General features: G+C 40.6%; 1 protein-coding gene across 4 annotated transcripts in view; it reads left to right on the forward strand.

Annotated features, from left to right (window-relative positions):
- Positions 1–23,952, forward strand: part of DOCK11 (dedicator of cytokinesis 11) — a 421,093-nt gene that overhangs the window by 75,169 nt on the left and 321,972 nt on the right. For all 4 annotated transcript variants that reach the window (XM_069746935.1, XM_069746933.1, XM_069746934.1 and 1 more), the window contains exons 8-15: positions 2,770–2,947; positions 12,550–12,629; positions 14,688–14,771; positions 18,029–18,169; positions 18,615–18,833; positions 21,120–21,242; positions 22,054–22,136; positions 22,228–22,350. In XM_069746935.1, coding sequence (XP_069603036.1) covers positions 2,770–2,947; positions 12,550–12,629; positions 14,688–14,771; positions 18,029–18,169; positions 18,615–18,833; positions 21,120–21,242; positions 22,054–22,136; positions 22,228–22,350 — 1,031 coding nt within the window. The remainder of the gene's footprint in view (positions 1–2,769; positions 2,948–12,549; positions 12,630–14,687; positions 14,772–18,028; positions 18,170–18,614; positions 18,834–21,119; positions 21,243–22,053; positions 22,137–22,227; positions 22,351–23,952) is intronic.

Here is a 23,952-nt window from a genome sequence, read left to right on the forward strand (position 1 = left end):
CACAATTATTATACTTCGACTTAATGTTTTTTTTCTTTTATAAACATACAAAAAAGCATGCACTTTTAATAATTATAAAATTACAATGGCAAAAAGAAGAAACGCAAGTAGAACTTCTAGGAAAAAAGGATTGGTTTCAGGGCTATACGAGTCGTGGCATTGGTCCAAATTGTGAGTGACCACAATATTTCCTCATTAAAAAATTATCTGCAATCGCAGGAATTCCAACAATGTTTTAATTTTTAGGAACTGTTGCTTTCAGCTGAAATTATTTCCATAATAGGAAACATAAAGGTAGTCAGATGGTCCCAGTAATGCAATTTTGCTGCAAGTCAAGGGGAATCCTTTATCACTGTGAGGCTCTAGTTAAAAGCATTAGAAGTAGAGATGATCAGATCATTTGAAATTTACCAGGTACTGTGAATTTTTCATAAAAAAATAAATTTGCTGAAAACTTTAGGTGCTCCAACTGCCCTGAAAAAAATGTGTGTAACACTCTGACTTCTCCTAGGACTGTACCCAAACCCTTTCAATCTCTTTAACACAAATATAATTTTAGAAATGTCAAAATGACCTCACCATAGAAACAGGCCAACAATCCATTTTAAAACACAGTACATTCATAGACTTCTCATGTTTCTAAAATTAAAAAGATCCAATTTTCTGTAATGTGTAGAAAGGTGGCTTGCATTTTTTGGCAATTTACGCAAATCACAAATTATTTAAATTTACCAGGAGCAACATTAGACTTGAATTCGGTTTATACTGAATCGATTTAGCCTGAAGCAGTAACAAGCAAAATTTGGTGCGGAACATTTTGAGGCTGCAGCAGCCTATTTTTAGTTGTTTTAAATTTAACTTTTTTCAATTTTAGTAGTTACCTTTTAAAGGAAATGCGGCATAAAAATAGGCCACAGCATTCACTCCATGCTCATGTACGACACGGGAATGATAAGCAAATTGGCACCATGCCCAGGTCTTCTAATTTATTTATTTTTTTTGTCTGGAAAAAAACACATTTGGTGTTTTGTTTTCTGAAAAAACTTTTCTATTCTTGAGTAAAATCCAGCTGCATAGCAATGTCTCTGTAATTCAAGTCCCTTCTTTATTTTATTTTACTCGCCCATTAAATATAATTGCGGCCACAGGTTCCCTAAAGGAACTAACAAATACAGTAAAAAATACAGAATAATGAAAGAATAATTAAAAAACAACACCCTTTCCCCTTTACCTCTATTAAAAATAAAGAAATAATAAAAATTAAAAAATAAACATGTGGTATCTCTACATCTGTAAAAGTCTGACCTATAAACATATAAAATTAAGTAAATGCCGTAAAGAGAAAAAAGAACCGAAATGCCATAATTGCATTTTTTTTTTTTTCGGGTCGCCACAACACCTACTTGTGATTGACAGGTATCTCTTAAGGTCGCGTCACATCACCGGTTTCAGAGAAAAATGGTGAAATTATTCAAATCAGAATTTGATCAGACTGGCACATTTTTTTTCTCATATGGGGAGAGAGAAAAAAAAAAGTTTATCCACCTTTTCCATTCTGTTATCTGTGTAAATCATACAGCACACGGATGACTTCGCTCGGATTTTTATTTTTGCATTGATGATTTTGATCCAACACTCAGATAAAAATTGAACATGTCTCCCGATTTTTTTTTCTTCTTTTTTTTCTTTTCCTGTGGACCACTCGGTCCGAGTAAAAAAATTAGACATGCGCACAACCCCATATAGAATATCATAGGCACAAGAAAATCGGTCATATTCACAAGCCCTTATAGTGATAGTCCTGTCTATCGCCTCGCAGCACTAAAAGCACCAGAACATTTCAGAGAAAGATGTACCTGGCTGAAATTGTGCTGCCGCGCACAAATTCATGCTGCCCCCGATTTCGACAGTATGAATCATATGACGGGTTCCCTTTAATAACGTTTTCAGGTTGTATTGTGAATCTGGGGACGGACTGGCATTTTTAAGGCAAAAAATGAATTTTACTCCACCAAGGAAACACCTTTTGCACTATTTTCTGACTTAAAACATAACATGCCAGAATTATGCTTCTTGATTAACCTTAAAGGGAACCTGTCACCTGAATTTGGCGGGACTGGTTTTGGGTCATATGGGTGGAGTTTTCGGGTGTTTGATTCACCCTTTCCTTACCCGCTGGCTGCATGCTGGCTGCAATATTGGATTGAAGTTCATTCTCTGTCCTCCGTGGTACACGCCTGCGCAGGGTAATCTTGCCTTGTGCAGGCGTGTACTATGGAGGACAGAGAATGAACTTCAATCCAATATTGCAGCCAGCATGCAGCCAGCGGGTAAGGAAAGGGTGAATCAAACACCCGAAAACTCCACCCATATGACCCAAAACGTGTCCCGCCAAATTCAGGTGACAGGTTCCCTTTAATGACTTGTAAAAAATGGTGAGAGTATAGAATATTGCAAGCTATAGCCCCGTTATAATTAACCAAGCACAAAGTAATGCTTTGCCTAGAATTGCCTTTGTACCCTTTTGTCAAATTATCCAATTTTGTCAAAGACACCCAATCAGTATTGGGTGTCTTTGACAAAATTGGATAATTTGACAAAAGGGTACAAATTAAAATAATTTGTATAAGGATGTAAAAATGGGAAATTAGATATACACCTACAAGAGATATAGACTTACGGGTTAACACAAATGATCTACTTTGCTTATATGAAAACTGCTTAATACGTTCTCTCTATTGACAGTATTGCTTTTTTTTCCGTCTTTAGTGTCCAAAGCTGCGTCGCAATGCTTTCGAGTTGAGGATGTTAGATAAATCGAGCCATCATCTGGCAGCTGAGACAGAACAGGAAATGGAGGAGTGGCTGCAGACATTGAAGAAAATCATTCAACTCAATACAGACAGCTTGGTGCAAGAGAGGAGATACACAGCAGATCCTGTCCAAGGTTATATAACCAGCCATACCGTATGTGGTGTAATGGATGCGTGCAAGCCTTGTGTGCAGCACACATTAATAAGACAGATGAAGATGGTCCTCTGGCACCAGCAGAGCTGCACATTACCATTACTGATTCATTTTCAATTACAGTTTGTCATCTATGTAATTTTAATCCGTCACTGTCTCTACAAGATAAAATTCATGGCTGTTGAAACGCTTCCAAAAATGATAAATGCTGATCAGTTCTAAGCCGAAACGTGTAAATAGTGCAAATTATTCTCATTTAAAAAAAAAAAAAATTCATAAAATTTTGTCCTTCACTTATCCTTATTTTGGTAGATGACTACCGGGAAAAAAAAGATTCTAACTGTCAAAAAAATAAAATATTATAGAAGAACTATTAAAATAAATGGGACTTTCAAAAATTGCTCTTCCAAAGGCTCAACCGAAAATGCAAAATAAACAAGATGGTTGTTTGTAGGGATTGTGGGGTTGATGTCAGCAGCTGGCACTAACATCAAGCCCACTGGTTAGTAATAGAGAGGTGTCTGTCAGATACAAACATTACTAACCCAGTAGTCAAAAAACAGAATAAACACACATGCAGAAAAGTCCTTTCATTGAAAAAAATCACTCCCTGACAATCCCCCATTTATTAAAAATATATATATCCACGCCGGTCTGCCGTAATCTAAATGGAGGTCCCACGAGACTCCCCGCCTTCTTCATCCAGTGTATGGACCTCTGATCAGAGAATGAAGCTTCATAGACTTGATCAGCAGCCACTGCGAGTCTCACGCTGCACTCCGCAAGACCCGGCCGTTGTGAACACTAAGGTTACCTCAGTCCACAGCTGCCGGTTCTCGCCTCCTCGTGATTCAAAATTATGTATTTAATTTAAATTATATGTTATTTTAAGTCATTTCCCTGTCCACATTTGTTTGCAGAGCAATTGTCCTGCTCTTACCCCCATTTTGCTTATTTTTTGCAGCCCCCTAGCCCTTGCTACGACCATTTTACAGCCATTCTCTGGCACCAACGTTCGGGTCCCCATTGAGTTATATGGGGTTCGGGTCTGGGGTCAAATTCTGGTACCCACACTGAACTTTCTTCTCAAGTTCGGCTGAACCCGACGAACCTCAACTTCTGTGGGTTTGCTCATCCCTAGTGGAGATGTAGGTACCCACAGATATGATTGTTTCACACTTGCAACTGGTGTTTTCTTCATATTATTTTTTTGTTTTATAAAGCAACTTAGAATCTTTTGAGATCTGTGCTCTTTTGGGCACAAAACATATCATTTGCACATGTCCATCCACTTTTGGAAATGAGAAGGGAACTACAGTGTCATTATCCTGGGAAACACACACTTAGATAGGAGAAAAAAGGATCATCCCCGCGCTGCCGCAAGAAGAATTTCAAAAATTGTAGAGGTTTTCAACGTGGTTTATTCTACGCGTTTCAGTTGAAAAGAAAGAGAAGAAAGAAAAAAAAAAAAAGAGAAGCACGGTCTCTCTCTTTTCAATTTTTGTTATCCTATAAACAAAAATAAGGCTAAATGTTTAAAATATCAATTTGTATTTCTCTGTAGATTGTTAATCTTGTTATGTGAATTTCCTGATGAGCCTGAACTCTGACACTGGATGTTATCTGATCCATTGGGCGTCGCTTCCAAATGCTGACATGTACTTAAACCCTGTATACCTATGACTCTTGTACAATATTTGTGGTATGTCCTGATGAAGGGGTCACCTGAACCCTGAAACGCGTAGAATAAACCACGTTGAAAACCTCTACAATTTTTGAAATTCTTCTTGCGGCAGCGCGGGGATGATCCTTTTTTCTCCTATCTAAGTGTGTGCTTCAATCAGGTCCTGCACTGACCTGTGGATCTGCAGCAGCCGCCATTAATATATGTCCTTCCTTCAATCTCACCAGGTGAGTAGTTTTCTTGGTGGGCAACTTTGTGTAACGTTTGATAAGACCCTATTTGCGCTTTTGTGTCTCCCTCTTTTCACTGATTATCCTGGGAAAGACTGATGCACCATGTGAATTTGCTTTCTCCGATGTCTGCAAATCACTTGATAAACACTTGATACACCCCCGTTCCTCTCTCAACAAAATGGTTAAGGCTAGGTTCACCTCAACGCATGCGTTAAATAGAGTGCCGAAATGCAATCGCGCTAACGCAGATAGAGCTAGCAGATGCTCTATCTGCGCAAGCGGTGACGGATCCGGAAATGCTGCATCCCAGGGTCCGTCACTCAATGACGGCACATTGCTAGCGCACGCCCATTATGGCATGCGTTGGCGATGCGCCAGAAATAGGGGTTAATGGCAGCGTTAACGGACTGCCAGAACGCAGTATGAACCCAGCCTTAGCTACATAAAACTTCATGGTTATTTCTCATTTTTGTGAAAATGATTCTTTTCTTAAACACTCAAAAGCTCTGAGGTATAATGCAATGTCTGGATTGTAAGTGTTTGAGTTTATTTTGCAGCTGTAGCCGGTGGCAAATTAGCTAGAACTCAGTGTGTTCAAAAATTTTGGCTTCATCTATATGGAAAATTAAGAATTTTGGACCGAATCCTTCTTTATCCATCTTCTCAACTTACAGTATTGTTAAATAGCTTAGTTACAACCAAAAAATACTAGTAAGTCAGCCGAAAAAAGCAGTAAGAATAACTATATTAAGGCAATGCGAAAATTGGACATGAATGTATAATTCTATAAAGCATATATGTACTTCCATAGAATCCTTTTCTCAAAATTCAGTTTTTATTCATCCAAGATATTCTTTAACTAAGTAACACGTGTATTCCTCAAATCCAGTTTCAGTTTAACCCCCCATTTAAAGTGGTTTTCAATGAGAAAATTGTTTCTCCCCTTAATGTTGCATATGTTGAAAATAACAAATACACCACAAATCACCGCTGCAGCCAGTCATTAGTAATGTGCACTGCAGCCGATAAACAATCAACAGGGGAGAGCAGCAGTGCCGGATCCATTGAGGGTGACTGTAGGCTCTTTGTTATTTTCTACATGAGCAGAGCTACGAGGGTAATAAAAGGATCCTGACATACCCTTTAAGCTTAACCCCTTTACAACCTATGATGTACAGGTATGTCATAGTTCGCCTCCCCCTCTTTGATGCATGCTCCGGCGCTGAGCCTGCATATTTTCTAGCTCATGACATCTGATTTGATCAGCTGTTATGTGCCCCTAACTGCCACAGGTGCAATCTCTTACAGGGGCATTTATCATAGCCATCCCAGAAGTGCGTCACTAACCTTGCCCATCGGCGCGCCGATGGGGTAGCATGACAACCCGGGTCTGCAGGAGACCACCCCCATGCTTGTCATTCCAGATTAGCTATGAGCGCTGCTGCCCTGGGGCCGGCGTTCATAGCAGATGATAATTTCTGCTGTACATAGCAGGACTGAAGCCATCCAATGTGTAGCACAAGCGATCAGAAGATCGCATCTTCAGACCTCCTAAGTAGACTGTTGAAGCAAGTAAAAAGTGAAAAAAAAAATGTTTTTAAAAATATGAAAGTTCAAATCACTCCCCTTTTGCCCCATTCAAAATAAAACAATAGTAGAAAAATACACATATTTGGTATCGCCGCATTCAGAAACGCCCGATCTATGAAAATATAAAAAGAATTAATCCGATTGGTAAATGGCATAACGAGAAAAAAAAATCAAAATGCCAGACTTATGTTTTTTTATTTGCCCAGCATTGCAATAAAATGCAATAACAGGTGATCAAAACATCACATCTACCCCAAAATGGTATCAATATAAACATTAGCTCGGCCCTCACCCAGATCACAAAAAATAGAGAAGCTATTGAAAAATGGTGCCTTTTTTTTTTTTTACAAACTTTGGATTTTTTTCACCACCATGTAATGACCTCGAGAACCATAATAGCAGGTCAGTTTTAGCATTTGGTGAACATGGTTAAAAAAAGCAACTGAGGGATTGCACTTTCTTTGCAATTTCACAGCACTTGGAATTTTTTCAGTACACCATATGGTAAAACCAACGTTGTCGCTCAAAAGTACAACTCGTCCCACAAAAAACAAGTTCTCACACGGTCATATTGACGGAAAAATAGAAAAATTATGGTTCCTGGAAGAAAGGGAGCAAAAAACATTAACGCAAAAACGAAAAATCCCAAGGTGGTCAATAGGTGTCCCCCTCGTTTAAAATAAAGATCTATGTGCCCACCGCCCTCCCACCCCCTGTGCGCCCCCCTGCTGTTCTGAAAATACTCACCCGGCTCGCTCCCTCGCCGGCGCTGCTTCCTGTTCTGGCCGCATCTTCCCCTGTATGCGGTCACGTGGGGCCGCCAATTACAGTAATGACTATGCGGCTCCACCCCTATGGGAGGTGGAGCCGCATAGTCATTACTGTAAATGAGCGGCCCCACGTGACCGCATACAGGAGAAGATGCGGCCAGAACAGGAAGCAACGACAGCCAACGAGGGAGCTGGGTGAGTATTTTCAGAACAGCGGGGGGGCGCACAGGGGGTGGGAGGGCGGTGGGCACATAGATCTTTATTTTAAACACTATTATTCATATCTTCTCTGCAGCAAACGCTGCTGCAGGGAAGATATGAATCGCGGCTTCAGCACCAGTGGGGGGGACAGTGCTTAATGTAGCGCTGTCTCCTGCACGGCACACGGACTGCACACGGACAACGTCCGTGTGCGGTACGTGTTTTACACGGACCCATTGACTTTAATGGGTCCGTGTAATGCATGCGCTCCCACGAACACTGACATGTCTCCGTGTTTGGCACACGGAGACACTGTCCGCAAAAAATCAATGACATCTGCACAGATGCATTGATTTTTATGTGTCTACGTGTGTCAGTGTCTCCGGTACATGAGGAAACTGTCACCTCACGTACCGGAGACACTGACGTGTGAAACAGACCTAGGCGCCGGCCATAAAGCAGAACGGTGACGTCACCGCTGTGCTCTGCTTTACGGCTGGCCGGCGCTGACACAGTGCAGGGAAGCTGACGCTGGGGGACGTGACAGACACCGGAATGTGAGTATGTAGTTGTTTTTTTTTACTTTTACATTGGTAACCAGGGTAAATATCGGGTTACTAAGCGCGGCCCTGCACTTAGTAACCCGATGTTTACCCTGATTACAGGTGAACACATTGCTAGATTGGCGTCACACACGCCGATCTAGCGATGACAGCGGGGTGATCAGCGACCAAAAAAAGGTCCTGATCTTTCCCACGACCAACGATCTCCCAGCAGGGGCCTGATCATTGGTCGCTGTCACACATAAAGATATCGTTAGCGGGATAGTTGCTACGTCACAAAAAGCGTGACGTTGCAACAATATCCTTAACGATATCGTTATGTGTGAAGGTTACTTGAGCAGTGCAGGCAATCACTGGCCGCTAATTGGCTGCAGGGTATAGTTTGCCTAAAGGGAGGCAGAAAAAAAAAACCACTGGATCATTTTTTTTTCTATTTTTATCACTTTCCTGGATGCATTAATAAAGTGTTGTCCAGTAGTGGACAACCCCGTTAATGTGTACCAGTGGCTACAGTCGTGATATAACTGTATACTTGTTCAGTGCCGCTTTGTATCAAGATAAACAGCACTCCAATTAGTATAATGATATTTCATAAAGTTAATCAGGAAAAAATTAACTCTATATACAGTACAGACCAAAAGTTTGGACACACCTAAGGATTTTTCTGTATTTTCATTACTATGAAAATTGTACATTCACACTGAAGGCATCAAAACTATGAATTAACACATGTGGAATTATATACTTAACAAAAAAGTGTGAAACAACTAAAATTATGTCTTATATTCTAGGTTCTTAGAAGTAGCCACCTTTTGTTTTGGTGACTGCTTTGCACACTCTTGGCTTTCTCTTGATGAGCTTCAAGAGGTAGTCACCGGGAATGGTTTTCACTTCACAGGTGTGCCCTGTCAGGTTTAATAAGTGGGATTTCCTGCCTTATAAGGCTCTGTGCACACGTTGCGGATTCTCTGCGGATCCGCAGTGTTTTTTGCAGTGTAGAAACACTGCAGATCTGCAATTGATTTATAGTACAATGTAAATCAATGAGAAAAAAAAATGCTGTGCACACTTTGCGGAAAATCCGCTGCGGAAACGCTGCGGTTTAAAAGAAGTAGCATGTCACTTCTTTTTTGTGAATCTGAAGCGTTTTTGTACCCATTCCATTATAGAAAACCGCTGGGGTAAAAAACGCAGCAAATCCGCAAGAAAACCGCAGCAAAAATACACAAAAAACGCAACAAATCCGCAGGTGCGTTTTCTGCCAGGAGAGGCAGGATCCGCACCAGAAATTCCTAAGCGTAATCTGCAACGTGTGCACATAGCCTAAATGGTGTTGGGACCATCAGTTGTGTTGTGCAGAAGTCTGGTGGATACACAGCTGATAGTCCTACTGAATAGACTGTTAGAATTTGTATTATGGCAAGAAAAAAGCAGTTAAGTAAAGAAAAAAAGAGTGTCCATCATTTACTTTAAGAAATGAAGGTCAGTCAGTCCGAAAAATTGGGAAAACTTTGAAAGTGTCCCCAAGTGCAGTGGCAAAAACCATCAAGCGCTACAAAGAAACTGGCTCACATGAGGACCGCCCCAGGAAAGGAAGACCAAGAGTCACCTCTGCTTCTAAGGATAAATTTATCCGAGTCACTAGCCTCAGAAATCGCAGGTTAACAGCAGCTCAGATTAGAGACCAGGTCAATGCCACACAGAGTTCTAGCAGCAGACACATCTCTACAACAACTGTTAAGAGGAGACTTTGTGCAGCAGGCCTTCATGGTAAAATAGCTGCTAGGAAACCACTGCTAAGGACAGGCAACAAGCAGAAGAGACTTGTTTGGGCTAAAGAAAACAAGGAATGGACATTAGACCAGTGGAAATCTGTGCTTTGGTCTGATGAGTCCAAATTTGAGATCTTTGGTTCCAACCACCGTGTCTTTGTGCGATGCAGAAAAGGTGAACGGATGGACTCTACATGCCTGGTTCCCACCGTGAAGCATGGAGGAGGTGGTGTGATGGTGTGGGGGTGATTTGCTGGTGACACTGTTGGAGATTTATTCAAAATTGAAGGCATACTGAACTAGCATTGCTACCACAGCATCTTGCAGCGGCATGCTATTCCATCCGGTTTGCGTTTAGTTGGACCATCATTTATTTTTCAACAGGACAATGACCCCAAACACACCTCCAGGCTATGTAAGGGCTACTTGACCAAGAAGGAGAGTGATGGGGTGCTACGCCAGATGACCTGGCCTCCACAGTCACCAAACCTGAACCCAATCGAGATGGTTTGGGGTGAGCTGGACCGCAGAGTGAAGGCAAAAGGGCCAACAAGTGCTAAGCATCTCTGGGAACTCCTTCAAGATTGTTGGAAGATCATTCCCGGTGACTACCTCTTGAAGCTCATCAAGAGAATGCCAAGAGTGTGCAAAGCAGTCATCAAAGCAAAAGGTGGCTACTTTGAAGAACCTAGAATATAAGACATAATTTCAGTTGTTTCACACTTTTTTGCTAAGTATATAATTCCACATGTGTTAATTCATAGTTTTGATGCCTTCAGTGTGAATTTATAATTTTCATAGTCATGAAAAGACAGGAAAATCTTTAAATGAGAAGGTGTGTCCAAACTTTTGGTCTGTACTGTATATTAAAAAATAGTTTTTAAGGGCCGGCATTCACTTTAGGAACTATTCACTTCTTAGTAAGTGATAGTATGTTTTTTGGAACCTCCACTGATCCTGATAATGAAGGGTCTGCAGTGCTGCATCTCCCTCAGTGCTGCGTGTAGGGGAGAAGCTATCACGAGGCAGCGCTGCAGGTTATTAATTTTTAGGATTGTGGGAGATCCTGAGGTCAGATTCCCACCAGTCATTAAAGGGAATCTGTCAGCAGAATTTCACTGACCAAACTATTTTTATGTGCATGTAGCTCTTTCAAAGACAAGTCCGGCTATACCTTTTCATGGCCACACAGTTCCTTCATTACTGAGAAATCAGTGTTTGAATTGATATGCAAAGGACTATGGTAGATCTGAAGCCTCTATCACTGCAGCCCTATTCCCCGCCCTGCCTCCTTTTACTTGACTGACGGCTCTTTTGCCTGAACTCACACAACATAAAGGCTGTCAGTCAATCTGGAGGAGACATTGCTGGGCGGGGAACAGAGCTGGAGTGACGGAGGCTTCAGACCTACACCCTCATTTCTATATCAATTCAAACACTAATCTCTCAGTAATGGAGGAACAGACTTGCCAGGTAAAGGTAGTATTGCTGGACTTGTCTTAGAAAGAGCTGCATACTCCCTTTATATAGTTTTGGGGGGTGAAATTTTGCTGACAGATTTGTTTTAACTGATGGTTTATCCTATAGATATGCAAACAGTTACTGTGATGTTATTACCTCTCAAAGGGAATCTGTCACCAGGTGTTTGCTACCCAGTATGAGAGCAGCATGATGTTTGGGCAGAGAACATGATTCCAGTGATATACCACTTACCGGGCTGCTTGCTTCAGTTTTGCTAATATCACTGTTTTATTTGCTGCAGATCTAGCAGTTCTCTGAATGCTGAGCTCTGTAAAACCCCGCCCACACCACTGATTGACAACTTTCTATGTACACTATGCAGATGCAGAAAGCTGCCAATCAGTGGTGGGGACTGGAGTATACAGAGCTCATGAATATGGAGGACTACATGGCAACAGGTTTACTAGTCCTTCAATGAAAATCTCCTACAGATCAAACTGGGGACACAAGCATTACATTATTCTGCCCTCAGACTAGGGGGCTAAAACCTGGTGACAGATTCCCTTTAAGGGGTAATAAAGTTGTTGAAAATAGTAAACCAAGTTTCTAGTAAATTCCTCCAATAGACAAGAATATTAGATAAGGTGGGAGAAAGCAGCTCAGAAGGTCCGCAAAGTGAAGCCTTTGTAAGGTCCAGTCCAGCTCCGTAAATGAAGATCAGGGCTGCCCAATTTCTAAAAAAATGAAGAGTGGTGTAGGGGAATGTTCTCTATTATTGCATCTTTATCCTTTATATTAGCAAGACGAGGTCTGGAGTTGGTGTAATCGGAGAGAGCATATGGCCACTGGCATATGTTCTTGGAACGGCTTAGGCATGCAAGACTTTTTTTTCCCCCCCAAGACCGTTTATTTCAGGAGTTGAAGGAAACCCTGCAGACTGGTGTACGCTGAGGGTCAGTGACTTCTGTTTCCTTTTTATCATTTCTTTCTAGGTTTAGTGCTCCCTCTAGAAATAGTCCATGGAGCGCAATAGACATACTCTGGAAGGACTGTCATACCTTATTTTCCCAGCTCAAGTCCTTTCCGATAAAAAATAAATATCTGGTGTTAGTATATGGTTAGAAATATATTGTTTATGTTTTTGGATAGGAAATTTGCACGTTTAGACGAGAGAATTATAGAGGAGTGGAAACATGGCAGCAAATATAGCGCATTATTACCTAAAAAGTTGTACTTCTAAAACTGGTGCTGAGCTAAGGGAATTTCATGGCGTTCTGCTACTCACATCTGCTTTTCTCTGTTATACAGATGATGAGGGCGGTGGTGCTGGGAAATCGGATAACATCATGGAAAGCCTGGAGAAGAGCATGAATCCAGAGCTGGTGAAGGTATCAGCTTTTATGACTTGGAAATACAGATTGGAACTAAAGCAGTGGTTATATCACGCTACTTTCCTGGAAACCAATTTCCAAATGTGTTTTTGAGGTCTGATCTCTGTGGAGGTCAGAGACTTAAGGCCCCTTCACATTAAGCGACGCTGCAGCGATACCGACAACGATGCCGATCGCTGCAGCGTCGCTGTTTGGTCGCTGGAGAGCTGTCACACAGACAGCTCTCCAGCGACCAACGATCCCGAAGTCCCCGGGTAACCAGGGTAAACATCGGGTAACTAAGTGCAGGGCCGCGCTTAGTTACCCGATGTTTACCCTGGTTACCAGCGTAAAAGTGAAAAAAAACAAACACTACATACTTACCTACCGCTGTCTGTCCCCGGCGCTCTGCTTCTCTGCACTCCTCCTGTACTGGCTGTGAGCACAGCGGCCGGAAAGCAGAGCGGTGACGTCACCGCTCTGCTTTCCGGCTGACCGACGCTCACAGCCAGTACAGGAGGAGTGCAGAGCAGAGCGCCGGGGACAGACAGCGGTAGGTAAGTATGTACTGTTTGTTTTTTTCACTTTTACGCTGGTAACCAGGGTAAACATCGGGTTACTAAGCGCGGCCCTGCACTTAGTTACCCGATGTTTACCCTGGTTACCAGTGAAGACATCGCTGGATCGGTGTCACAAACGCCGATCCAGCGATGTCCACGGGAGATCCAGCGATGAAATAAAGTTCTGGACTTTGTTCAGCGACCAACGATGGCACAGCAGGGGCCTGATCGTTGGTCGCTGTCACACAGAACGATATCCTTAACGATATCGTTGCTACGTCACAAAAAGCAACGATATCGTTAACGATATCGTCTAGTGTGAAGGTACCTTTATACTTCTGTAGAGGTTTTTCCATTTTTCTTTTTTTTTACCATCATTTTAAACTAGAGTATATAGAAATATTCCAGAAGTTAAAAATGAAAAATTTCAGAGATACAAAATTGTAGAAATCCCTCCTGGATCATGGTGGTTTTCTCTTCGTAAGAAAGGTTTAAAGACTATGTATACCACACTTTTTTATTGTTTGCTCCCTAACTACAAAGTAAGAAACTTTCTAAATACGGTACTTTTCATTGAAAAGATTTCCAACATTTTGTTGCCACCAATGTCTGTAGGTCTTACATCTGGGTGAGTGCAAAGCTGTCAGAGTTCCTGCTCCTGGTTCTAAAGTCTCTCTCTACTCTCCTGTATCTCAGTATTAGAAATAGCAAGGGTGGCGAAGATATTTTCTTCCGTTTTATGGAGAAGTATAGAAAACTGACCTAAAGAGCTTCTCTACTACCTTTACATTGATGATCTTTCCTGGTGTTGCTCATAGGGTACCGGTAATAATGCAGAGCTGCCTAAAGACACGCCCCAGATGTGAGCCATGCCCCCTTAGTAAAAACCAGAAAAATAACCACTAAATATAAAAGCCCATGTCTCTAGAACCATATGGTGGATATAAAAAGCAAACACATCAGAAAGCAGAATATTCAAGTCAACAGTGAGAATAAAGAAAGAGACTGGTATTTCTGCTTTCTTTTGTATCCACCCGTGTTTTCCACTAACATATGTAGAAATTGTGTTTTCCATGCCAAAAGTGTCTATGGCCTTTAAAGTGAATCTGTCACCAGTTTTTCTTGACTAATCTCAGAACAACATAATGTAGAGACAGAGACCCTGATTCCAGCAATGTGAATTGGACATATTACAAGTTTCATTTTCTATTGCTTTGTAAATCTGGAAGCCAAGTGGATCCATAGGTATCTGCTGTTACCCAAAGCATTTGGCAAGAAGCATTCTTGCCAAGTCTGGAAGTAGAAGAAGTCAGCAAAGATCAATCAAAAATATATGGGCAGATCAATTGCTAAAACAGTAACAGCTGTTTGGTTAAAATATGGTTCATTATAATTTCAAAGGCGGTTTTAAATTGATGAATATTCCTCATTTTTAAAAGAACATTGACAGTACAATGTCTTCTATAAAAGGATAACAAGTCGCTTCATGATGTCACCCTAATTATTTCCTTTATAGTATGGAAGAGAGACCGAACAGCTGAATAAATTGAGCAGAAGTGAAGGACGACAGAACCTGTTCTCATTCGACTCCGACGTGCAGGTGATGTTCTCACCATTTATCATCGCACTCTTTTCTGCATTGCTAATAGCCGTTTTCTTTTTAGTTTTGTGGTTGTTTTTCTATTTTTGAGACCTAGCTGAGTTCTACATATTCTTAACTTGTGAATCACAGTATTAGGCTGCCATCACACGCTCAGTATTTGGTCAGTATTTTACATCAGTATTTGTAAGCCAAAATCAGGAGCGGGTGATAAATGCAGAAGTGGTGCATATGTTTCTGTTATACTTTTCCTCTATTTGTTCCACTCCTGGTTTTGGCTTACAAATACTGATGTAAAATACTGACCAAATACTACTAGTGTGACGGCAGCCTTAAAATGTATTATTTCACAATTGTTCCGTTTTTTTTTTTTTTGGTTTGTTTTGCACAAAATTTTGATCAGTTTTGAAAAGAAGGGTCAAAGAGATAGTAAAGATAGTAACATAGTAACATAGTTAGTAAGGCCGAAAAAAGACATTTGTCCATCCAGTTCAGCCTATATTCCATCATAATAAATCCCCAGATCTACGTCCTTCTACAGAACCTAATAATTGTATGATACAATATTGTTCTGCTCCAGGAAGACATCCAGGCCTCTCTTGAACCCCTCGACTGAGTTCGCCATCACCACCTCCTCAGGCAAGCAATTCCAGATTCTCACTGCCCTAACAGTAAAGAATCCTCTTCTATGTTGGTGGAAAAACCTTCTCTCCTCCAGACGCAAAGAATGCCCCCTTGTGCCCGTCACCTTCCTTGGTATAAACAGATCCTCAGCGAGATATTTGTATTGTCCCCTTATATACTTATACATGGTTATTAGATCGCCCCTCAGTCGTCTTTTTTCTAGACTAAATAATCCTAATTTCGCTAATCTATCTGGGTATTGTAGTTCTCCCATCCCCTTTATTAATTTTGTTGCCCTCCTTTGTACTCTCTCTAGTTCCATTATATCCTTCCTGAGCACCAGTGCCCAAAACTGGACACAGTACTCCATGTGCGGTCTAACTAGGGATTTGTACAGAGGCAGTATAATGCTCTCATCATGTGTATCCAGACCTCTTTTAATGCACCCCATGATCCTGTTTGCCTTGGCAGCTGCTGCCTGGCACTGGCTGCTCCAGGTAAGTTTATCATTAACTAGGATCCCCAAGTCATTCTCCCTGTCAGATTTACCCAGTGGTTTCCCATTCAGTGTGTGATAAAGAGCTGTAGTAAATAAAAGCATATGAACAGGTACATAGTTAGATTATATTTTCTCCATAGATTGTACCACACATGAAACTTTTCAGTTTAAAGGAAATGTGTCAGTAGGATCAACCCTTCTTAGGCTACTTTCACACTAGCGTCGGTACGGGGCCGTCGCCATGCGTCGGCCCGACGCAAACTGCGAAAATAATGAACAAGAGGGCAGCGGATGCAGTTTTACAACGCATCCGCTGCCCCATTGTAAGGACATGGGAGGAGGGGGCCTGGGAGGAAATGGCGGACTCGACGCACAAAAAAAGTTACATGTAACGTTTTTTTGTGCCGACGGTGCGCCAAAACACGACGCATCCGATGGATGCGACGTGTGGCCATACGTCACTAATGCAAGTCTATGGAGAAAAAACGCATCCTGCAAGCACATTTGCTCTAAAACGACGCATTGCGACGTACAGCAAACAACGCTAGTGTGAACGTAGCCTAAGCCATCTATATGGGCATGTAGGTCAAAGTTTAATAAAATGATGCCTTGATATCTGCTATCCAATGTTTATTTGAGAGAATTACACATTTTTCTTATATGTAAATGAGCTGTTAAGATCTATGGGCCGGCGTAGATCTCGGAGAATCTGTCTCCAGAGATTATTTTAAATTAAAGGGGTATTACCAGTGTGAGACATGTAATGGCTGACACTTTGCTCCCATAATCAGAGCTAACACAGTACAGCAGAGCTTGTCTCATGACGAACACAAGAAATCCCTTTGGAATTCTTTCACAATGCGTCAGCTCTGCTGTACTGGCCCTTCTCCCTACACTGGCTGACTGTGTTATGCAAGCTAAAGCACTGTCAGAGGACAAATGAAAATCTGCAGCTGTTTTCCATGTTTTGTACAGTACCATGTAAACGTATGGAAAACAAAATCCGCAGTGCACATGCTGCGGAAAAAACGGTGCGGAAACGCAGCGTTGTTTTTTCCGCAGCATGTCAATTCTTTGTGCGGATTCCGCAGCGGTTTACAACTGCTCATCAATAGGAATTAGCAGGTGGAATTGGCACAAAAACCACGATAAATCCACAGGTAATCCGCAGTGCAGTTTACCTGCAGATTTTGCAAAAACAGTGCAGAAAAATCCACACACCAATCTGCAACGTGTGCACATAGCCTAAGAGAGTGGGGGCACTGATAAATTGCCCAGTTTTCCCCCTTTCCTCCTAATGCCGGCATATCAGCCTGTCTCCTCTTCTGTTCCTCTAGACTCCCGCAGTTAAAGGACTTTTGGTGAATTCATGGTCACATGACTATGTTGTCACCAAAGACACTTAAGCAGTCTTAACATCGGAATAGAAACGCTGGGCAATCGCCCAGTTTTTCTCCTACCTAGTAAGGCCGGTCCTGACTGTATCTAGGGCTTATTTTTGGAGTAGGGCTTCTATTTAAAGCATACTCCAAAATTCTGTAAGATCATGCTATAGCTTATTTTCAGGGTAGGTCTCAATTTTGGGAAAACATGGTACATAACACAAAAAAAAAACTACAATCAGAGTATAAAAGCAAATCAGAAAAAAAAGAATGTTTCCATTTCTGGTTTTAATTAGTAAAATATGATCTAGGTGATAATATTTCCTTTAAAGCAGGAGGTGAGGTGAGGTGTAGTGCCAACTCTGAACACTGAGAAAGAAATGTTATTTTTGGTGTTTCATAAAAGCTTGATGGTAAAAGCTTGATGATGGAAACTTGTGGCAATGTTACCAGATTTACATGCAACCTGGTCACCCAATGTAGCTGTGACCTAAAACCTGATGCCTGCCGTGTAGGCAGTTTCTTTCTCTGTTTCCTCTCTGTTCTTCTCCCTACGCTTTAAGTAGATTAGTTATAACTTGCATATAAGCCTTTATAAAATGAATAAAAAGCGGATAAACGCGTCCTATTCTGCTCGGCGGTCGGACCCTCACTGATCTATATCAATCTCTTTGACTATTTATGCATTGTACGTACTGTGTCTTGTATGATATTGGTGCATTCAGTGAGGCTTTTTTTCCTTATATTTTTAGAGACTGGACTTCTCTGGTATCGAGCCAGACATACGGCCATTTGAAGAGAAAAGCAGACGTCATTTCTTAGTTAAATGCCAGGAACTGAGCTTTAATATACTTGGGAATGTGACTGAAAACGCTGAAGGACCCTTGACAAATGTAAGCACTTACTATATTCAAGTAAATAACATGTAAAGTTTCCAACTGCTAATAATAAATTACAGATTGAATTTTAGGAATATTGTCAACTGGCAAAGTTAGATCTTAATTTTCTTGCTTTACACCAGTGTTATATTACAGAAATACGATGGGATCTCTGTAAAAAAAAATGGTAGCTATCTTTGGTTAGACTGTGTGTGGATTAGACTGTGTGTGGATTCTTGTACATCGAAATAAATGCTTATTAAAGAACATTCATCATCCATGTAATGTACCAGGCATTGGGCAATGTTGTATATTTTGAAATGTATTTCTGAATGTTTTCTTCAACACAGTGGAAAACAATTATGATTCTTCTCCAGACCAACCACAAGATTAGTTGTGATTTTCTTACTTCCATTCATGCACATCAGTTTCCATTTAAACATATATCTTTTTTTTCCAGGTTGAACCATTTTTTGTCAGTTTAGCACTGTTTGATGTGAAAAAGAACTGCAAACTTTCCGCCGACTTCCATGTGGACCTAAATCCTTCGTCTGTAAGAGAAATGTTAAACAATTTTTCATCAGAGGCGGCGGCGGCGGCAAATGGAAGCCCCAAAAAGTTCTCCAGCGAGAATCTTATACACGGCATCCCAGAATCTCAGTTCCAGGTCATAAAAGAGGTGAAGAATATTCTGCATCTGTACAATTCTCTGTCTATCTACCTACATTTTGCTTGTATTTGTATGTATCTGAATCAGAGGTGGACGCTGACAGCTTGGGGTCCCTATGCAAGAAATGTGTCTAAATCACTCTCTTTTGTGGCACCAAAGAAGCAGAAAGACACAAGAAATTCCAGTCAAGCCCAAGACACATGCCAGATAGCCACTATTCAAAGACTAAACATATACTACATAGCCAATAGTCACACACTAGAAACATACCACTTGGATGCCAGTCACACACCACACATGCCACCTAGAAGCCAGTCACCCGCTACATGTATGCTTGTTACACACTAGAAACATGCCACATAGTCAACTGTCACGCCCCAGGCCACATACCTGCCAATCATTCACTAGACACATGGCCACCAATAACACACTAGATATATACCACATGCATGTAAGTAATACACATGACTCATAGCTTAAAGGAGTATTCCCATCGACAAGATCCAGTTCCAATATTTAGTAGGTGTAATAATAATATTATTAGCAAATACCTCCAGTTAGGAATATAGTATAGTTTTTCTGATTGTCTGTCTCTTTCCTCATGGGCAGACATTGCAGGACCTTAGGTATCCATGGTTACGACCACTGATATAGTGACAGTTAGCTAGTTGCTAGTGGTCGTAACCATGGATACCTAAGGTCCTGCACATGAGAAAAGAGACACAAATCAGAAAAACTATACTGCATTTCTATTTGGAGGTATTTGCTCATTTTATTATTACTACATCTACTACATTTTGGGATAGGATCTTGGAGATGGGAATACCCCTTTACGGTCTAGAGCTCATGTACAGCTCGGTAAGGCTTCTGTGCAGCTGAATAGAATGCCAGGAGGTTTGTACTCCCTTGAAATGCATATATGCAAACATATATCTTTAACCCCTTTCTGCCAGCTGACGGAATAGTACGTCAGCTGGCAGATCCCCTGCTTTGAGGTGGGCTCCGGCGGTGAGCCCACCTCAAAGCCGCGACATGTCAGCTGTTTTGTACAGCTGACATGTGCGCGCAATGAGCGCGAGCGGAATTGCGATCCGCCCGCGCTCATTAACTAGTTAAATGCCGCCGTCAAGCGCTGACAGCGGCATTTAACTAGCGCTCCCGGCCGCGCGGCCGGAAGTTATCGCACTGCTGACCCCCGTCACATGATCGGGGGTCAGCAGTGCATCGCCATAACAACCAGAGGTCTCCTTGAGACCTCTATGGTTGTTGATGGCCGATTGCTTTGAGCACCACCCTGTGGTCGGCGTTCAAAGCAACCCTGCATTTCTGCTACATAGAGGTGATCTGTACTTCACCTCTATGTAGCAGAGCCGATCGGGTAGTGCATGCTTCTAGCCTCCTATGGAGGCTATTGAAGCATGCTAAAATTAAAAAAAAAAAGTGATTAAAAATATAAAAAAAATAAAAAAAATATAAAAGTTCAAATCACCCCCCTTTCGCCCCAATCAAAATAAAACAATTAAAAAAAAATCAAACATACACATATTTGGTATCGCCACGTTCAGAATCGCCCGATTTATCAATAAAAACAAAGGATTAACCTGACCGCTAAATGACGTAGCGAGAAAAAAAATCAAAACGCCAAAATTACGTTTTTTTGGTCGCCGCGACATTGCATTAAAATGCAATAACGGGCGATCAAAAGAACGTATCTACACCAAAATAGTATCATTAAAAACGCCAGCTTGGCACGCAAAAAATAAGCCCTCACCTGACCCCAGATCACGAAAATTGGAGACGCTACGGGTATCGGAAAATCGCGCTTTTTTTTTTTTTTTTTTTTAGCAAAATTTGGAATTTTTTTTCACCACTTAGATAAAAAATAACCTAGACATGTTTGGTGTCTATGAACTCGTAATGATCTGGAGAATCATAATATCAGGTCAGTTTTAGCATTTAGTGAACCTAGCAAAAAAGCCAAACAAAAAACAAGTGTGAGATTGCACTTTTTTTGCAATTTCATCACACTTGGAATTTTTTTTCCCGTTTTCTGTTACACGGCATGGCAAAATCAATGGTATCATTCAAAAGTACAACTCGTCCCGCAAAAAATAAGCCCTCACATGGCCATATTGACGGAAAAACAAAAAAGTTATGGCTATGGGAAGGAGGGGAGCAAAAAACAAAAATGAAAAAGCGGAAAAAGCTCCGGGGGTGAAGGGGTTAAAGTGACAGATTCCCCATTGTTTAGATCTCAGATTAAAATGTTTTGTGTTTTTTTTTTTATGACTACAGGGAATATTTTCAGTGACAAATCCACATCCTGAGGTTTTTTTGGTGGCACGTATTGAAAAAGTCTTGCAGGGAAATATTACACATTGTGCAGAACCGTACATCAAAATCTCCGATCCAGCAAAGGTATTCTAAAAAAAACAACTATGTTTAGAAAAATATGTTGTAACGTTTCCCTCTTTTTCTTTCACTGAGGTCATTGTTCCCTGTGTATTCGCCTATAGTTTCTTGTCATCGTAGTTAATTATTTCCTGCTGTTTAATTGCCCACTTTATGCTGAATGAAACGCTTCCTGTTTTAATAGAGCTTTTTTCACAGTAATATTTAAGCACTTACAGAGAAATAATGAATGAAAAATAGAAAAGTATTAAAAATTAACCATTAGACTGTCTAAAAGTCAAGGACACTATCGCCACCCATTGAAATTATCTTGAAAAATAATAATTATTAATAAATGAATTAAATAATTCTAATTTGTTTTTTTTAATGTCTAAATAAAAAAATATCCAAAAATATTAAAATACGGAATTAATAAATATTTGTGGTGGTTTATTTATTTTTTTATTTATTTGTTTATTTTATTTTGCTTATGAATTGTATGTTGTTTTAGCTGTCTTCGTGAATTTTATATATGTAAATGATTGTTTATTTTAGCTCATTAAACAAGTGATCGATCTTTTGCTAAACTTCATCAATATACAGTAGCTGAATGAGGGTCTCCGATCCAACCAGTGCAGATGGGCACGAGTCAGAACAGTGCATCAGGACATTCCTATTCTGCAGATCTACTTGACATTTATGGCACTACTTATGGTCATGCCATAACCCCCTTTTAATCAAATACATTCATTTGGCGTTTTTTATTGTTATGTAATGTATTTATCATCCTGAGTCAAGTTTTTTTTCCTGCTAATGTTTTGCTGTTCTTTAATTTTAGACTGCACAGAAAGTGCACAAGATTGCCCGGCAGGTCTGCAGTCGCTTAGGCCAGTACAGAATGCCATTTGCTTGGGCTGCAAGGTACATTATTATTCGACTTTTCAGAATAGTCTATATTTAGCTTCATGTAATGTTTTAATGCATTTTCATTCTGTTATTGTTTATTTTTAAGGCCGGTATTCAAAGACACCCAGGGGACCCTAGATATGGAAGGGAAATTTTCTCCATTATATAAACAGGATAGCGGTAAACTTTCTAATGATGATCTTCTCAAGCTACTGGCGGAGTACAGGAAGTACGTCAGCCTTTTTATTCTCATGTATAATTTAGTCATTTTAATAATTTATAAATTTGCATTTTACTTTTTTGTCATTTCTACTATATAATATATATTATAATGTTAATTCTATATGTCCTAAACAATAGATGCTCAGCACTTTAACAATAGATAAACAAATTATATCTGTCACATCAGGTAAGGAACTGCCGGATATAAAGAGAGTCAAGTTAAATAGTTTAAAAAAATCATAATTTTATTGATTACTGTATAAAACCAAAACAGTAATTAAAAAGACAGGGCAATAAGAATCCAAAAAGGGAGGACACAAGCAAGACGTGGACAAATCCAAATAAATATATTGGATAGTTTTGCATACAAATATATCCAGAACAATATTAGTAAGTTACATGTGCACAAAGTTTGTCAGGAGTAGAGTGTATATAACAACACATGTCATAAAGGTCACAAAAATATGACCAATATGAAGTGCAAGTGCAAATAGTTGATAATATGCAATATACCGTTGACAAAAATGTAAGTACTAGTATTGAAAATTGAAATGGAGAGTAGTATAGATAAACATATATGTTATAGATGCCAAAATGACATGGCTACGCACGAGGAGCAGGTAAAAGTGCCGGGGTCCTGAGCAACGGAGAGGTGAGTATGTGATTTTTTTTTTATGGCAGCAAAAGCAAATGGGGCAAGTGGCTGTGCGGAGCATTTTATGGGGCCATAACACTTGTGCAGCACTATATGGGGCAAGTGGCTGTGCGGAGCGTCTTATGGGGCCATAACACTTGTGCAGCTTTATATAGGGCAAATATCTCTATGGAGCATCTTATGGGGCCCTTATTACCCTTTATGCAGGATTATATGGGGCATATTTTAATATGGAGCATCTAATGGGGCCCATCAAACTTTATGGAGCATTATATGGGGATCCTGATTCAATATGGATATTCAAAGACACTTAAACTACTGATGTCTCAATTAATTTTACTTTTATTGGTATCTATTTTTACTTTTGAAATTTACCGGTAGCTGCTGCATTTTCCACCCTAGTCTTATACTCGAGTCATTAAGTTTTCCCAGTTTTTTTGTGGCAAAATTAGGGGGGTCGGCTTATACTCGAGTATATACGGTATATTACCTAAATCCTGATAACCATAGGTGGGAAAAATGTAGGTGCTGTGTCCGCCTCACACCCGACACTGTTTTGTTTCGCCTGTTCTTCTTCCGGGGGCATGGCCATGCCGTCTGCCTTTACGAGCATATGTGACAGAATGGCTGGTGGTAAAGAGCTCACTGATACCAGTGCGGACATGGAATTTGGAGCCTCCAGTGTACTAAGTCAGTGCATGACATTTCTTCCCTCCAAAATATTCAACAATCATTCAAAATATTCAACAATCCATGCTGTTTCATATTGAAAACTGGAAGTGTTTGAAAACCGCACCAATGCAACCATGAAGAGGACACCACGTAATGTTATAGAACGGGATCATCAAGTGCCGAGGAACAGAAAAGTCACAAATTCTCTGCTAACTCCATGACTGCCAAACCAAAACCCTAGTATTAACATGAGCATAAAAACCGTGCACCTGGAGTTTCATG

The sequence above is a fragment of the Ranitomeya imitator genome, chromosome 2 (assembly GCF_032444005.1).
Source record: "Ranitomeya imitator isolate aRanImi1 chromosome 2, aRanImi1.pri, whole genome shotgun sequence".
Classification (NCBI taxonomy): domain Eukaryota; kingdom Metazoa; phylum Chordata; class Amphibia; order Anura; family Dendrobatidae; genus Ranitomeya; species Ranitomeya imitator.